Genomic DNA, 18,661 nt, shown 5'->3' on the forward strand with positions numbered 1-18,661 from the left:
GATTGCAATGGTGTCAGGCACAGGAACTTTGGTAAACAAATATACTACATCGAAACTGACAAGCAAATCACCTGGAGATAGTGATATTTCCTTAATTAGAGATATCAAGTGAGCTGAGTTAAGTACAGCTGAGGTGGTCTTACCAGTGAATGGTTGTCGGGTCTCAGACAGAAATGGGGCCAGTTTGTAGGTGGGTGGTGGAATGTGTCTGCGGTTGGTGGTGGTTGTGATGATAATGTATGGTGGCTGGTGAAATGGGTGGGAATTATGGAGTTATGTTGTTGGCCCATATTTTGGAATATTTGTGACACGTGTGGGGATGTTTAGATTGTGAACTGTTGTGGAAAACCGTACAAAAAACTGGAAAATATTTTGACACTAATGCATCTTTTTTCCCACACCTCAAGTTCCTGTCTATTATACCAGCGTATGTGTATTGAATATTTACAGTACAAGTATTTATAAAGCAACTCACATTTCTCAGAGGCAATACACATGCGCCAATTCATCAAGATATTAACTTTAATCACAATAAAGTACTCTCTGCTCAAAAGTACAAAATGTGTGTTTTTTATGTTTGCACATTCTATTGTCCACTTGTATCCCAGCACAGTATCTAATATATTTGCATTGGTACCTGAGGTTTTCTTTTATCAGACATTTCCTTACAACACTAATTCAATACGTAGGTGTATGGTAGCCAATACAGTACTACGATGCATAATATATGTTTTGGGGTTAGGCCACGTGTATAATGATCTGACCAAATGTGCAGCATTAAGAACCCTCCACCACCAGACATAGCCGAACAGAGCAACTGTCACGTGTACAGGGGGTTTAATGCGCCAATTATTATTGTTTCAGCTCACACCGGGTAAGTTGAAGAACAATCCTCACAGACAAAAAAACTCTACAGCAATTACAGTAAAATCCTCTCTCGATCCGCGCGGGTTACGCTCTTGAAAACACTCGCGAATGCAGAATTCGCAAATGCAGGAACCTTGTTCCAATGGGAAAAACGGGGTTACGTTCCTGGTACGAGTGAACATAGGGGGAGGAAATGGTAAATGTATCATAACAATTACTACAATAAATAATAAGTTCTTAAGAACAATATTTTGTTATTATTACCTTTGATGATGATGATTTGATGACGATGGAGGTGGTGGTGAAAAATTCAGGAGGATGACTCCATGGGTAATGCAGCTGTTTGATAACAGCGTATTTATTATTTTAGCACTTTGCCCGCTTGCTTTCACGTTCTTTTTAATGGACCTCACGGTCCACTCGTTTACACACCAAAATGTATAAACGAGTCGACTGTAAGTACGTATAAAGTAACAAAAAACTAAATTTACTGCGAGACGGAGGGCAAATCTTCTCGTACAGGTGGTCTAACACTACGTACACCCGCGAATGCATTTAGCAACCCGCGAATATTCGAATGTTGCGAACCCAGAATTCGCGCACAGCGAGGTTTTTTTTTCTGTGTATATATATACACACGACATTTCATTTGAGACTCCGTCAAACATTATCAGGGTTGGCTATGTACGGTGCGAAAGAAGTTCAACGTAAATACGTACAAACATCATCAGGATAACATCCAGGAAGTCAGAAGTAACAATCAGGGAAGTCAGAACCGCTGACCATATCACCTCACACTGCTTCTTAAATGGGTGTCATGACCTCACACGAACAACCAATCTGATTCATATAGTTATGAGGTCAATATCTGATTTATATAGTTACAAGATTAATGTTAGAAACTTGGTGGAGACATTGACCCAAAACCCAAGCGGATCTCATCTTAAAGACAAGTATCAATATTCGTATTCCCTGGTGCTCCGACACGAGTTTGTGGCTTCCTTCACGAGGAAAGTTACGGTTGATCAGATCAATATATAACTCCAGTGATATCACTGCAACTTCACTACCACACACGTTAATTAATAAGTAAAATTCATCGATGTCATGAGAGCAATGTGAATTTGCACTTGACCTCAAAGCCTTATGACTGATTTTTCATATTCAGGTAAAACAGCCACGGAAATATTAGACCTCCGTCCATCCCTCCAGCCATCAAAACTTTGTTTCAATAGTATAGTATGAAAAGTACCCATCGTGGAATGCAGTCCCCCCTCCCCCCCTTCTCACAGAGGCAAAGGCTTTGTTACACACAGCACACTGGTATTTCTCCTCCATATGCAAGAAGCAGGTGAGCCTTGAGGGCGCTATCTGAAAAGGCTTCATCACAGACGCTGCACTGGTACGGCCTCCCATCCGTGTGTATGTGCTTGTGTTGAATTAGCGTCGCCGTGTGCGACAAGGCATTTAACCCTTCCCCGTTCCCAGATTTCTGCAAGTTGCAGGGTGGGTGTCCCGTTAACCTCTGAATCTCGGAACACGCAACCGGCTCAGCGTTAATGTTATTTAGAGAGACATAGCGCCGTTGTTTAAAAGACACTGTAGATACTGCAGAAAACCGTAGCGACACGACTACACTCTATGATAGCTGGCACCAAACTGTGCTACACACCCTCCCGCATGGCCTTGTGGGAGCCTCGGTACTAAAGTAATTTTATTTTTCTTCTGGTTTTGTTTTGACGATAAGTTCGTCATCGGAACAGAATAGGAAGAAAAACTGACGATGGGCACGCATGTGATCGGAACGGGAAAGGGTTAAAGATAACGCGCAGTTGAGGACAAAGAGAAAATGGGCAGGACTCGGTGACTGCCCAACGACCTCTGACCTCCCCTCTTCTTCTCTTTCAGATCTCACTACTTCGCTTTGAAATGCTGGCCCTGGTGCCGCTGGCAGTTGGTGCGCTGGGAGAACGCTTTGCCGCACACCTCGCACTTGTACGGCTTCTCTCCCGTGTGCACCATCTGGTGACGTTTGAGTGTGGTGGCGCGTGAAAAGGCCTGGCCGCACATCATGCACTCGTACAACCTCTCGGCCATGTGCACTCGTCGGTGGTCTTTTAGGTGATCGGCCCGCGAGAAGGCTTGCTCACAAACGTCGCACTGGTGCAGATTCTCGTCCTTTTGTATGCACTCATGATCCTCCAACTGAAAGGCACTCGTGCAGACTCTGCTGCAAATCCCGCACTGATAGGGCCTCTCCCTCTGGTGATCAAACACGTGACAATTTCGCTGGGGATCCTGCAAGACGGACTTGTCCAATTGACGTAGGCACTGCTTGTCGGTCATGCGCATCTTCGAGTGGTGCCCGATGTCTATGTAGCCCCGCGTCATTTGGCACTGGTGGCGCTTCAGAGTGCCGCTATGTGAAAAGCTGCATCCGCATTGATCGCAGAGATGCAGCATTTTTCCAGGTTCCGAACCATGTTTGCTGTTTGGCTGCTGCTCCACATTCAAGCTCACAGTACTCTGACGGGTTGATCTTCCATCTTGCAGTGGCAGGGTTGTGCAATCGGTACCAGTAATAGAATCTGCACTTTCACTCTTCACTTTGGCAGTTGCCTCATGCTGCAGCGATGAAGATGCGTTAGGCTCGGCAGCCGTGGCGAGGCTCACTTTCTCGGGCTCCAGCGAGGTCACGCTTTGAATGGCGATTTCAAAAACCTCCTCAGGAACTCCGCTACTTGCTGAACAGAAACAAAGCAAACATTGTAAAGCTACACTACCCATATTTAATGCGTATTAATTATATGGTTACCTGCTAATGAAGGTGAATACAGGGATAATGCACACAAATCTCATGTGCAAATGTGTGCTACTTTTAAGTTTAAAAGCATCACTTTTTTTACGACAAAGCCAAATCTAAATTTTATTTTGTACTTATTTGATCCCACCTAAATCCATAAAATCCCCCTTCATTGATTTCAGTCCTTGATTCCATCGATCAATCTCAACGGATGTAATCTCCAATTCACTTGTTTGGCAACACTCTAAACCTTGTCATATCCAACTTATACATGTCGTGATTGTGTAGGTAGGTCAACGGACAATGCTATCTTGGAATACCATGTTAAGCCTCACCATCACGGGCCTCCACTTTAATCCTCCGACTCATCTGGGTGGGGCCAAAGGTGGACTCTGTGGAAGGAGTATCTGAAAGAAAAGAAAAATTCAGACACATTTAACACACACGTAAAAGATCATGTAAATGGCAACTACATTAATTGTGTTCACTTTTTTTTTTTTACCACATTCTGAGACGTGTTCCTGCTCCACTTTCATCGCAATCTCAGGACTTCCATCATTGGCCGTTTGATTAGGGCCCTCAATGCAGGTCACGGCAGCATCCATGACTCCCAGCCTCTGCATGGACAGCAGCAGCTCCCGGCTGAAGCCGCTGAACAGCGCGAGGAGCACTTCTACCAGGCCTCCCAGCGTCACGTCGCCAGAAGAGGAAGCGGCATCGTCCCAGCGCGGCGTCCCAACGTCGTGGGGCTCGGCTTCCCGGAGGGCCTTCACCACCTGCCGCAGCACGGCGTAGAAGCCGAAGGGCAGGCGATCGCGCGCCGCGGCCAGCAGCTCGGCACGCACGAGGCCGTCCCCGACGCAGGCGCGCAGGACCCCGTAGTCCCGGATGCCCAGCTCCGAGTCCATGGCCCGGGCCACCTCCTCGTTCACGCCCTGCGCCTCCAGCCACGCCGGGAAGTCCCCGCTCGGCTCCAGCACCGGGGTGGCCACCGCGCACGCCATCCTGATGGGATGTGGAGGACATTCGATAGACACAGCACTCAGTGCTGTACACAACAGCTGATTATTTCCCTTCTACGTGACTTTACCGAAAGAACCAAGAAGATGAATCCCTGCAGTCACGAAAGCTTTAAATCGAAAGATTATAAAGCTATCAGTTGGCTGCGTATGGTGCGAAAGAAGTTCAACATTCATACATACACTTCCTCTTCGAAGAATTAAGGCCTCGAAATTCGGTTAAAGGTGCAGTCCTTAAATTGTCTCTTCACGCCACTGCTGGCAGAAGGACCTCCACTAGAGACAGCTCCGGGGAGTCACTCCAGAGGATATTTTGTCTACTCTAATGGCCAGATGTCTTGAAAGAGATGGGAGTACCCACTAGGCCTCAGCAAGGTAAGGTAATTGTACCATTTTTACCGGGTAAAAGGGTAAAGGTGTCGACATGCAAAGGGGTAAGGGTAAAGGGTAGGGTAAAGGTAGGCTCGTTGCTTTTTACCTTTTACCTTACCTGCTAAAGGGTAAAAGGTAGGGTAGAGTGATTGTATTGTGGTAAGTTAAAAGGTAGGGTAAAGGTAGGCTCGTTGTTTTTACACTTTTACCTTACCTTACCGAGGCCTAGCACTACCCACCCACACTTTAACCCACCGCACGCGACCTACAGAATTTATAGAATAGTGGTGAACCCATTATATAAACTAAGCTATTTTTTTTTAACCAGGTAAGGCCCACTGAGCTATATGGCTCTTTTTCAGAAGCGACCTGGCCACAAATGATAGCTCAACGTAGTGGCTTATCATCATGTGGAAATGTATCGCAGCCAAAAACTCTAAACGCGTGATGTTTATCAAAAGCGTGGAGGAGGAGAAAAGCCGCAAGACCCGGATAAAAATCCACGCGACCACGGGGAAAAGAGAGAGACACGCAAACTTCAAATATACAACAGGTGTCGGCGAATGGAACCCCCGTGTGAGAATCATTCGACCCCGGTAAGCTGCACGTGGCGGGTGATGCAGGGATGACATTACGACTTGAACAACGTGTAGCCTTAACGGACAGGAGGGGCAAGTGCTGTTAGCGAGCACCTATGAAGGCCGGCACGGCACACGAGGGGGTGGGTGGCCAACACCCACTCCCGGCCGCCTTTGTCTCCCCCAGTGGCGATGTTTACACATCGCAACAGGTACTCATTTGAGGTTGAGTCGACCTAGGGGAGGCTCAGGACCGGTTGAGATAATCGTCACTGATGTTGGCCGTGAGCGGGAATCGAACCCGGGTCGCCAAGTTCGTAGCGCAGCGCGCTAACCACTACACCACCGCTCCCCACGAAACACACACACAGACACACACACGCAGACGCACACACACACAGATAGACACACACAGACACACACCACACACACAATAGAGCCACACACACAACAGAGACACACACACGCAGACACATACACACACAGATAGACACACACAGACACACACCACACACACAATAGAGCCACACACACAACAGAGACACACACACGCAGACACATACACACACAGATAGACACACACAGACACACACCACACACACAACAGAGCCACACACACAACAAAGACACACACACGCAGACACATACACACAGATAGACACACACCGACACACAGACACACACCACACAACAGAGACACACATACACACACCACGCCCACAGATATACACACACACCACACACAACAGAGACACCACACACATAACAGACACACACCACACACACACAACAGAGACACACACACAACAGAGAAACACACACAGACACACACCACATACACACAGATAGACACACAGACACACACCACACACACACAACAGAGACACACACACCACACACAACAGAAACACACACACAACAGAGACACACACACACAGACACACACCACACACAACACAAACACACACAACAGAGAGAGACACACACAACAGAGACACCACACACACAACAGAGACACACACACAACAGAGACACACACACAACAGAGACACACACACACAGACACACACCACACACACAACAGAGACACACACACAACAGAGACACACACACAACAGAGACACACACACACAACAGACACACACACAGACACACACCACACACACAACAGAGACACACACACAACAGAGACACACAGACACACACCACACACACAACAGAGACACACACACAACAGACACACACACTACAAACACAACAGACACACACACAACAGACACAGACACACACACCACACACACAGATAGACACACACCACACAACAGAGACACAAACACACACCACACACACAACAGAGACACACACACCACACGCACAACAGAGACACACACACAACAGAGATGCACACACAGACACACACACAATAGACACACACACACAACAGAGACACACACACACCACACACACAGATAGACACACACACCACACACACACAACAAAGACACCACACACACAGAGACACACACACACAACAGACACACACACACAGATAGACACACACACAACAGAGACACCACACACACAACAGACACACACCACACACACAGAGACACACACACAACAGACACACCACACACACAACACACACACAGTGACACACGCGCATAATCACTCGCCTTCCACAGGAATCTCCTTCAATAGAACATCCTCGGAGTTCGAACCACAGCGAGCGAGGTGGTGGTGATGGTGGTGGAGATGGTGGTGGTGGGGTAGCCTCCCACACGGATAATTCACAAGAATCGGAGGGGGGGGGGGGACGAAAGAACGTCGCCGATTGTCACTCTCCGGATGGAGCTGTCAGTGTCGGAAGAAGAAGAAGACGACGACGAACACGGGGCTATGGGAGGTACAAGTGGCAAGTGGCAGGGGGCAGGGACTGCGTCGATTTTGCAAGCGGAGATGTTGTTTATTTATTATGCCACGGAGGATGTGGTTTGCACACCGAGTCAGAGCTGTTAACCCACTCTGTATCGGTGCCATTAGCTTATTAGAGAGAAATTCAGACCTTATTGGTCAGCACGTGCCCATTATAAAGCTCAACGTTCATCCTATACAATACACTATACACTACATTATACACTACACTACACGCTACATTATACACTACACCATACCTGTCAACCAACTTGTCAGTGCGCATACTTATTACCGAGCAATTTAGACCATATTGGTCAGCCCGTGCCCATCATAAAGCTCAATGTGCATCCTATACACTACACTATACACTACATTATACACTACACTACACGCTACATTATACACTACACTATACCATACCTGTCAAGCCACTCGTCAGTGCGCTTACTTATTACAGACCAATTCAGACCATATTGGTCACCCCGTGACCTAAAATCTCAACGTTCATCCTATACACTGCACTATACACTACATTATACAATACACTACACGCTACATTATACACTACACTATACCATACTTGTCAACCCACGTATCAGTGCCTATCTTATTACAGACCAATTCAGACCATATTGGTCACCCCGTGACCTAAAATCTCACGTTCATTCTATACACTACACTACATTATACAATACACTACACACTACATGAAACACTACATTATACAATACACTACATTATACACTACACTATACCTGTCAACCCACGTATCAGTGCCTACCTTATTACAGACCAATTCAGATCATATTGGTCACCCTGTGCTCTTATAAAAGTCCCATCACAAGAGAGAAACACAAAAAATAGACAAACGTGTTTGCCCGTATTGAAACGACTGTACGCAGTATGGTCATTAAAACTCAATTTCCCTGTACAAAGAATACGGGATAAACCGTATGGGTTGACAGGTTTGCCGAGTTATTCATTTAAGTTTAAAATCCGTGTTATATCTGTTTGGCAATATCAAAAATTACGGGGGGGGGGGGGAAAGAATTCAGACTTTACACTTCCTAAGCAATAAAACAGGTGTTTGAGATGTTAAAACACCAGATGGATACCTTATGCATGGCGTCAAGTCTGCATTAACTTGTGGCGATTTGTAAGTTGAGATATTAATTATTCTTTATGTGGCTCCAAAGTCAGAGGCACTGAAGTTGGAACCGTCATTTATGCACGCTAAGTTATTAATTGAAGTATATCCTTGTTTTATGTTTAGGATTTTTTGTTGTTGCCAGTATCAAAAATTAGGTGGACGTGGAAATAAGAATTCGAATTTACACTAAGGAATAAAACAGGTGTCTGAGATGTTCAAACACCAAATATATTCCTATTGCATGGCGTCAAGTTGACACAAACCACACATACGTATGGCAAAACATATATGCTCTGATAATATAATCCATTTAAAACAAAACCTTTGACAATTAACGTCAGTCATAGGGATTGTTTGACCATACTTCGCCCTTCTGGTCAGTGCGGCTGGTAAAGGGTGTTCACCATTGCCCGGAATCGAAGTATGGGTTGTGGGTTTCACAGTGCAGTGCGCTAACCACTGTGCCACTGCTCCTTTGTCTTGTGCTTGTCACATTTTTTTGGGTCATGGGAACTGCTGGTGCAATAGGGTGAGATGCAGACCTGGTGCCAGTCATCTCAGTCAGCCAACTAATGGCACTTGCTGGGACACTTCACGTGGCCTCAAAGTGCATCTAGCCTGGCACAGGCGCCGTTGTGACGTTACCGTCGCTTAGTGGCTGACGGGTATTGGTATTGAAACAGTATTTTGATGCGGACGGTGATGCACATTTTCCCCACACCTTCAGATCCGATGTAGTTCCACCATACGTGGTTTGGATAGTGAGGGGCCGTCCATAAATGACGTCACGCGATTTTGGACGATTTTTGTCCCCCATCCCCATCGTCACACGGCGTCACAAAAAGTCAGACCCCCCCCTCAAATGATGTCACAAAGCTCTGCCTCCCCCCCCCCAAAAAAAAACTTGCTTCAAATCGCTTTAAACTATTGTCATTGTAGTGCGTATTTAATGTGGCGCTGCATTCTGTTGTAGGAGAAGACATTTATTAAAAAGTCTATTTAATTAAGTAGAACGTGTTGTCTATATTTATTTAAAGTTGCGCATTTTGATGTGACGTCACATTTCTCAACCCCCCCCCCCTTGTCACACGTCACAAATGTCTGCCCCCCCCCTTAGGTGCGTGACGTCATTTATGGACGGCCCCTTACAGTATTCATTAAGCAACTCGCGTTACTCAGAGGCAATACACATGAAGAAGTTAATCAAGAAATTAACTTTAATCACAGTACAGTACTCCCTGCTCAAAAGTACAAAATGTATTTTTTATGCTTTCACATTTTATTGCCCACTTACATCCCTGGCCCATGTCTCTCTTTCAAAAGACACTGCACGGCAACACCAAGAGGAAACTAAACTTGACGGAAACAGTAACCCTAAACCCAATACACCACCACTGCATCACTTCCCCGACCACCCTCACTGTTTTCTGCCTTCATGTGCAAATTAGTTATTTGCTCAGTGTGGGAGGAAAACAATTGCAATGGGACATTTTGTCCCAAGAACGAAAACTCACGTGGGGTTCTCACTCATTATGTGGGAATGCCCCAATCACCTGGAATGCCATCGCTTCCAAAAATGTCTCGGTTACTCTCCCATCTCAATCACAATTTGATGCCGAGCTGTTGATTCATAACCATACTTGCAGTTACATTCAACATCATTATATCCTTGCCTGCTTACATGGCAGTACAACAGTCACCCGAAATGTGCTGTGTTGCAAACTACGATGCAGAGGAAGGTGAGTTGTAGGGGGCTCAAGCCAAGTTTATTCCGGGCTTACGCCTAACCAGGTTACTGGCTTATAACTCCCCAGGGGACAGGGTACTCAGGATCCACTACCCCGGGTCCCAACCTACAACCTCTCTCGTTCCCAGCTCCCACGGCGACCCCGCCTACGTCACGGGCTTCCCCCTAAATACCCCCTTGGGACATGAAGTCACCGTCCCCCCAAGGTCTCCCCCGACGTCACTCCCTGCGACGTCACTCACTACTCCTCTACATGTGTAACGTTTCTGTAGCTTAATAGTAATTACACCATGATCAGTCTAAAACGAATCGATTTTACTCTTGCCTTTGATATGATACATGCTTGCTTCATCAGTGTAACTCTATTTTAATTTTGTGAATTTGGTGACCCAGATCAGTTGCAAATTGAGACTGCACTGGTCTCGAGTTCTCAAATGGTTAAGCAAATAAACTTGACTTAACTCGGTCCAACTTTACCAATTTCCCTACAAGCCACGAACCCCTGGGGTCCTCGGCCCAATATGTCATGCAGCGCCCCACTTCCCCTACCCCACACCGCCCCCCCTTTCTATCTCTCCCCCCTTGCTCCTCCCCCCTCTCTTACCTATATAGCCTCTTGTTACAGCAGCCCTTTTGCCCACTTCAGCAATTGTTTCTTGCTGTCGTTGTTCCACCTGGTGACGGGACGCTTGTGTTGCGCCCGAAACGTCGTGATTTAATTTATTTTCTTTTATACCTACGTGACTTTACCGAAAGAACCAAAGAGTACAATCCTTATTTCTTTGGTCTCATATCCATACCCCCCACGTGCATTTTTTTCCTGTGTTTCCGTAGATAATCAGGTTGAGCGAAGGCTTTGTTACATACGCCACACTGGTACTTCTTCCCCTCCGTATGCAAGAAGCAGTGGGCCTTGAGCGCCGCCGCGAGCGAGAACGCCTTGCCGCACGCCTCGCACCTGTATGGCTTCTCTCCCGTGTGCACCAGCTGGTGACGCTTGAGCGTGGTGGCGCGCGAAAAGGACTGGCCGCACACCTTGCACTCGTACGGCTTCTCGCCCGTGTGCACGCTTCGGTGGTCCTTCAGGTGATCGGCCCGCAAGAACGCTTGCTCACAAACGTTGCATCGGTGAAGATTCTCGCCCGTGTGTATGCGCTTGTGATCCTTTAATTGAGAGGCACTTGTGTAGGCTCTGCTGCAAATGGCGCACTGGAAGGACCTCTCCCTCGCGTGATTAAATGTGTGATGCTTCTGCTGGACATCTTGCGAGATCGATTTGTCATCCGATTCATTCAGCCACCATTTGTCATTCGTGTGCATCTTCGAGTGGTGCCCGATGTCTCTGCAGCTGCGTATCGTTTGGCCGTACGCGTAGCAGCCACGGGCATTCACTCCCACGCGCATACGCTGGTGGCGCTTGAGAGTGCCGCTCTGTGAAAAGCTCTGTCCGCATTGATCACAGTGATGCAGCACTGCCCCAAGCTCCGAACTATGTTTGATGTTTGGCTGCTCCACATTCAAGCTCACAGTACTGTGATGGGCTGATGTTATTACTGACAGTGGCAAGGTTATACACTCGCTACCAGTAACAGCATCTGCTCTTTTCCTCTTCACCTTGGCAGCTGCCTCATGCTGCAGCAATGAAGACGGGTCAGGCTCAGCAGCTGTGGTGAGTCTCACTTGCTCCGAGTGCAGCGAGGTCACAGTTTGAATGGGGATTCCAAAATCCTCCTCAGAAACTCCTTCCCCTACTGAACAAAAGACATTGTAAAGATACATTACCCATATTAATTGCGCATTCATTACATGGTCACCTGGTAATTGAGGTTCATTTATGGAAAATGCACACAAATCGCACATGTACAAATGTGGTACATTGAAGTTTAAAAGCGTCACTGTTTACTCATGACAAAGCAAAAACCCAAATATCACGTTTGACTTATCTGATCTCACCTAAATGTATTACATCCTCCCTCATTGATTTGCAGTAATTCCTTGATTCAGTGGATCTCTTACATCTGGTTTTATCGACACTGTAACTCACAACAGATAATTCCATCTTGTGACCGACGTTGCACCTCACTGTCACGGGCCTCCCACTTTAATCTGATGACTCACTTGGGTGGGGATGAAAATGGATTCTGTGGAAGGAGTATCTGAACGAAATAAACACAAGCACCTTCAGCACACACATAAGATTCATAATAAGGGTTTTTGGGTTAGATCGCGTAAGTATAAATGTGTCGTAACCCTCCACCACCCAACGCAGCCAGTAAGTATTCTTTGGGTCTTTCGGTAAAGTCACATAGATAGGTTTCAAGAAAATAAAAAAAACCTATCTACGTGACTTTACCGAAAGACCCAAAGAATATGAATCCCTGCAGTCACAAAAGCTTTAAGTCAAGATTTACAGCCAGTAAGGTTTGTCACGTAAACAACACGCCAATTAGTTACTACTTCAACCCACCGGTGTGTTGGAGAGTAAATCTATACTGTGTTGGAGATTAAATCCTAACCAGTGGTCTGAAGTAGTAACTATTTGGCGCATTGTTTACTTTATAAACCTTACTGGCTGTGTCGGGTGGTGGAGGGTTACGACACATTTATACTTACGCGATCTAACGTAAAAAATCTTTATTATGAATAACATTGGTCGTGAAAGCCTACGTGTTAAACTGACACACATAAGACATCATGTGAATGGTAACTCTATAAGATATGTAATTTTTTTACCACATTCCAAAAGGTGTTCCTCTTCCACTTTCATCACAATCTCAGGACTGCCTTCATTGGCAGGTGGAGTTGAGTCCTCAGTGTACATCCGAGAGCCGTCCATGGCTCCCAGCCTGTCTACAGACAGCAGCAGCTCCCGGCTCAAGCTCCTGAACAGCATGAGCAGCACGTCCACCAGGCCTCCCAGCATCACGTTGCCAGGGGAGGAAGCGGCGTCGTCCCAGGGTGGAGTCCCAGCGTCGTGGGGCTCGGTGCCCTGCAGGACCTTCACCACCTGCCGCAGCACGGCGTAGAAGCCGAAGGGCAGGCGGTCGCGCGCCGTAGCCAGCAGCTCGGCCCGCACGAGGCCGTCCCCGATGCAGGCGCGCAGGACCCCGTAGTCCCGGATGCCCAGCTCCGAGTCCATGGCCCGGGCCACCTCCGCATTCACGCCTTGCGCCTGCAGCCACGCCGGGAAGTCCCCACTCGGCTCCAGCATTGGGGCGGCCACCACACATGCCATTCTGATGGACATTCAAAGTAGACATAGCCTTCAAAGCAATACAAAAATGCACAAGATACAATTGTGTTAACCCGAAGGCAAAACCTTAGTGGGCATTGTTTTATTTGTTCCTGCAACAATAACACAATGGCCAATTCTCGAGCTGTTCTGATGGAAATCCTAGATCTGCAAACCTCAGGGCAAGTGTTAAAGAAGTGGGTTTCTTCTCTATTTTCAGAAGCAGACATCCCAGGCCAATTGTGGCACGTATCTCTTTTCCACTGCATAACTCAGGGCCCACCGGGGCCATGTTGAGCCAACTCAGTGCAGCTCAGGGGCCAGATTGTTTTTCCACTGCAGAAGCCGACCCACGCCGCTGTTATCAAATGTAATGAATGAGTAGAGATATGTGATCCTTATGGCAGTACCCCGGGGTAACAAGTAATACAAAATTGCCGAGGCAATTAAAGATTTTATTTCTGGGACACTATTTTTCCAGGGGTGTACTTAACTCCGCGATTGAGGTACCAATCAATCCGAAATCAGTGCTATGCCGCGATGTCGAAACGCAGCGAGTACAATTGCGCTGAAACTCTAAATGCTCACATGCACCATAGTGCATCGTGTACAGCTCGTCGAGATGAGTCAATTACCGCATCGCCGACCATCAACAGACTAAAGATGACTGCATCACGGACATTATGCGAGAGCCGGGGTACTACGGTAACCCGTGGTACCGCCATAAGGTTCACCTTCGATGGCGCAGTGATACTTTGTCTTCACGAATTGAGGTGTCTGGTGAGGCCAGCATATCATGGTTTGGTTCTAGTTTCGCAAAAGCCAGTGGAAAAACCACCTCCGCTGGTTCAAATTTGCCGGCAGAAAAGGGGTCTAGAAAGACGCGTGGTGACACACCCCTGGCGCTTTGAAGGCAGGGTCGATGGATTAGATGGACAACGTCCTGTCGGCTTCCAAATTCTGATCATATTTAGAAGACGTTTACATCTTAATGTCCTGATTATTTTTAAAACACATTTTATTCATTTGGTGTGGCCCTGCCAAGGCAACCTCGAAATTCAATAAATCTAGGAGCAAACCTGGAAAAGCAGTTGCGAGTAGCAACATCATCAATACCAGCTAACATCACACGCCTCACCAAAGAGAAGCAGTTCCAGCCATTGCACATTCGAGGTGAGTTAATTAAATGTTTGACCAAATATAACAGGCAAATTTTTAAGTTGATAATTTGGTATGGCCCGCGAATGATGTTATACATATCCAAATGGCCCTTGGCAGAAAAAAGGTTCCCCATCCCTGATGTAGATAATTATGAGACAATCTGGGGGAACAATGGGAAATAATCAAAAGTGCAACCTTGAAATCGCTTGCTCCGCGCCACTACCGACGGATATCACCTCCACATTTAGTTGGTGTGTCTGCCTACTCTTCCACACGCTGCCATACCTGTCAACCCCTTATCGGTGCCCTACCTTATTAGAGACCAATTCAGACCATGTTGATCACCCCGTGCCCCTCATAAATCTCAACGTTGATCCTGCAAAGTCCCATCACAAGGGAGAAGCACAAATGGACAAAAATATGCTACTAAACAAAATGGTTTTCATGTATTAATTTTGATAATTGGTGTCAACGATGCAACTTATCATGCTACCGTCTGTGATCTTACATGCTGATCCTGCTTTGCTTGATATGTGGATGCACATACTTACATTGTAAATGTACAACAATAAACACAGGAAACTATTAAGGGTTAAACTACTTTTTTATTTGGCCGTATGATTCTTTTTCTCTGCCCATATTGAAACGTCTGTACGTCGTATGGACCTGAAAACTACATTTTCCTGTACAAGAATACGGGTAAACCGTATGGGTTGACAGGTATGGTATAGTGTATAGTAATGTAGTGTATAGTTGTGTAGTATATAGTGTAGTGCATAGTAGTATATAGTGTAGTGTATATCATACCTGTCAACCCCTTATCAGTGCCTACCTTATTACAGACCAATTCAGACCTTGTTTGTCACCCAATGCCCTTATAAATATCAACGTTCATCCTACAAAGTCCCATCACAAGGTAGAAACACAGACAAACAAAAGTTTGCCCATATTGAAAAGGCTATCCGCTGTATGGACCTGAACACTCAAAAGTCCCCTGTACAAGAAAACAGGTAAAACCGTATGGGTTGACAGGTATTCATATTCTTAGGTTTATTCGGTAAAGTCACGTAGGTAAAAAAATTTAAATTAATAAAATAAAAATCACGACGTTTCGGAGGCAACACAAGCTTCCGTCTTCAGGTGGAACCGTCACAGCACGACAGCTGTATCAAGTGCTGTGACGGTTCCACCTGAAGACGGAAGCTTGTGTTGCCTCCGAAACGTCGTGATTTTTATTTTATTTTATTAATTTACAATTTTTTTACCTACGTGACTTTACCGAAAAAACCTAAGAATATGAATCCTTGCAGTCACGAAAGCTTCAAGTCTAGAATTGACAGGTATTGCCTGACGTTGACCGGACGTCTCGAAAGCTATGACAGATGTTAAAACGCACTCGCCTTGAGGAGGAATAAAGTCTTCACTTTAAACAAAAAGAGGCTCTGGGTAGAGGGGGCGTGAGGCATTGACCACGTTGGTGAAGAAGCAGCAGCAGCAGCTGTTGTTGTTGTTGATGGCGGCAACCAACGTGTTTCTCGCAGTTCGCCGATTCGAAGGGTTAGGGACCGCGGCGATGTTGAACTCCGCCAGTTTAACACAAAGTCAGGATTAGGGCTTGCTTTCGTGACCAATATAATCCAAAGGAGGGGGCATTTCTTTTCGGGGTTAGATGTCGTAAATGTGCGTCGTAAAAACCCCCGCCAACACCAATTAGGAAGGTTTTTGTCGCAACTCTCGTAAGGTTTTCCACAACCTCTGGCTGTTGCCTGATGAAGCTGGTTGTAAACACCGGTTAAACGTCGTACTAGAATGGTAAATGTTGTGGCTTTGCTCTCAAACACACAACCGACCGGTGTGCTGTAGTAGTAACGAATTGGCAAGTTTCGTTGACGTGACAAACTCTGCCTAATTGTCCGTGTCGGGTGCGCGGCGGCGGGTTTAACGACACATTTGTAATTGCGCGATCTAACCCCAAAAAAACCCACCACTGTGGATTGAACACCGCGTTGATTTGTTTTTAACGTGTGAAGTCAACAGACCCAGGGGATAAGGAGTCCCCAGTTGCAAAGTGTGACCAGAGGCGGTCACCAAAGTTCCAAATACAAAAACAAGTTCAGCGATGAAGCAAATATAAATAAGGGCAAAAGCAATGGTGGTCACGTAAAAAAAAAAGTATTGCACGAATATAAACCTACGTTGAAAACATTGCTGCTATTATTATAGCCGGATCCCCCAAATTCCGTAAAAATAAAAAACCCAGTAAAACTGTTATTCGTGACGCCTGTGTAAGACAAACATCACAGTTTATGAACAATTTTACCCCGTTTAAACGTGAAAGAAAAATCACGGATAACACTGATCTACAGCCAAAATGCTTCCGAAATAAATGTAGTGCAACTTTACTAATTCTGGGTCACTGAGAATGAAAATGATGCTTAAAATTGTTGATTGGCTCGAGTTTTCAAGATATGCTACTGGGTCAGTATATACGACCCTTGACTTGGGAATTGCGGAGGATAAGTGAATTATAAAGGGAAGGAATCTCAATTTAAACCAGAAATTACTCAAGTACATCTTTGACTGGATCTATGAATACATCTATGACTGGGTTTGGACAGTACTTGCTTTTTGAGCAAAACAATGAATGATGCAATCTGAACCTGGTATTGCATCATACATGATATGAATTGCATCATGTTATTCCTTGAAGTCATGGATGATGCCATCATAACTAGGCTTACATCCCTCTGCTGAACAAATTGCCCTATATAAGCTCTAGAAATCATGCAGTGGCATGCTCTCTTATTTGTCAGTGTATGATTTTGCAAAGGGACAAAGTGAGCAGAGATGCCTCGTACTTGGGTGAACAAAACAGGTAACTTCTGCTATGTTTTGTGAAGTGACATTTGCATCACAAAAGCGCAGTATAACGGTTAAGAAAGCCTATCACCTTTATTTTGGCTGCAAAATTGGAGATCAGGACAAGATGTGGGCCCAACACATATGCTGCAACACTTGTGCAACAAATCTTCGCGAGTGGTTGAGCAGGAAAACTATTCCTTTTGCATTGCCAATGATTTTGAGAGAGCCAACAGATCATATCAGCAATTGTTACTTCTGCATGGCACCTCCAGTTGGGAAAGGTGTATCAAAGAATAAAATGTGGACTGTACATTATCCAAAAATTCCATCAGCTATATGCCCAGTACCCCACGGAGAAGGACTGCCGGTTCCTGATGCACCAGAATCATTCTCACTTGAGTCAGACAAGGAATAGGATGAAACTTCTGGTCCTAAACCATCAAAGTTCTGCTGTTTTCTCTGCGAATGGGATAGTGGTGCGAGTGATACCCACTACATTAAGATAGATTGGCCACTCCGACAGTCATTGGAGCCTGGGAGGAAAAGTGTTCAGCATGCACCACTTGTTGAATCAAGGAAGAACTGCGGAGTAGTGAGTGACGAGCATGGCGAGCGATTTTACCAGGACATTGCAACAATGGAGAAACGCTATCAGGGCAAATGGAGCCCATCAATGCTTGCAGACTAACGCTGGACAATGACACGAGACGCTCCATTTAATGAATACAAGAGACAAGCCAAGAAGCGCCGAGTAGACACTGAATAAGGACTAATCTATGTACATAATAGTTTTTTGCCTTTTGTTTCATAATACATTTTATTTATATAACCCTTTTGCTGATTTTATAAGTGTTACATGAACAGGACAAGTGACATATTATCATGTAAAGCAACCGTAAACACATGACAAGACATAGGTTGACAATTTATTAGTAAAACTCTATCTACACAAT

The 18,661-nt window shown here is 45.8% G+C and overlaps 2 protein-coding genes across 6 annotated transcripts; both read right to left on the minus strand.

Moving 5' to 3' along the window:
• Positions 1–547: 547 nt before the first annotated feature.
• LOC133359247 (zinc finger protein 90-like) lies at positions 548–7,639 on the minus strand. Its single transcript, XM_061577719.1, has 4 exons — positions 7,316–7,639; positions 4,173–4,675; positions 4,006–4,077; positions 548–3,611 (listed from the first exon to the last, which is right to left on the minus strand). The coding sequence occupies exons 2-4, from the start codon at positions 4,672–4,674 to the stop codon at positions 2,782–2,784; spliced, it is 1,404 nt and encodes a 467-aa protein (XP_061433703.1). The 5' UTR covers position 4,675; positions 7,316–7,639; the 3' UTR covers positions 548–2,781.
• Positions 7,640–11,054: 3,415 nt separating this feature from the next.
• Positions 11,055–16,371, minus strand: LOC133359245 (endothelial zinc finger protein induced by tumor necrosis factor alpha-like). Of its 5 annotated transcripts, none has more exons than XM_061577717.1 (4): positions 16,247–16,356; positions 15,158–15,222; positions 13,187–13,689; positions 11,055–12,204 (listed from the first exon to the last, which is right to left on the minus strand). In XM_061577717.1, exons 3-4 carry the CDS (start codon positions 13,686–13,688, stop codon positions 11,228–11,230), a joined length of 1,479 nt encoding a protein of 492 aa, XP_061433701.1. In that variant the 5' UTR covers position 13,689; positions 15,158–15,222; positions 16,247–16,356; the 3' UTR covers positions 11,055–11,227. The 5 variants fall into 5 exon arrangements, with proteins under 5 accessions (XP_061433701.1, XP_061433702.1, XP_061433700.1 ...); XM_061577718.1 differs by having other exon boundaries at positions 13,187–13,625; positions 16,247–16,263; XM_061577716.1 differs by lacking the exon at positions 15,158–15,222 and having other exon boundaries at positions 16,247–16,371.
• Between the last annotated feature and the right edge of the window lie 2,290 nt (positions 16,372–18,661).

Source organism: Lethenteron reissneri, chromosome 64, assembly GCF_015708825.2.
Source record: "Lethenteron reissneri isolate LAM-NWPU_2019-01 chromosome 64, ASM1570882v1, whole genome shotgun sequence".
NCBI lineage: Eukaryota > Metazoa > Chordata > Hyperoartia > Petromyzontiformes > Petromyzontidae > Lethenteron > Lethenteron reissneri.

Bases quoted from the DNA above. Each gene is read 5' to 3' on its own strand.
- LOC133359247 (XM_061577719.1), bottom strand. From the start codon at position 4,674: ATGGCGTGCGCGGTGGCCACCCCGGTGCTGGAGCCGAGCGGGGACTTC. The intron at 4,078-4,172 runs GTAAAAAAAAAA...CTTTTCTTTCAG, and splicing joins GGAACACGTCTCAGAATGTG to ATACTCCTTCCACAGAGTCC. The intron at 3,612-4,005 runs GTGAGGCTTAAC...GTTTCTGTTCAG, and splicing joins TAAAGTGGAGGCCCGTGATG to CAAGTAGCGGAGTTCCTGAG.
- LOC133359245 (XM_061577714.1), bottom strand. From the start codon at position 13,700: ATGTCCATCAGAATGGCATGTGTGGTGGCCGCCCCAATGCTGGAGCCG. The intron at 12,205-13,186 runs GTAAAAAAATTA...TCTTTTGTTCAG, and splicing joins GGAACACCTTTTGGAATGTG to TAGGGGAAGGAGTTTCTGAG.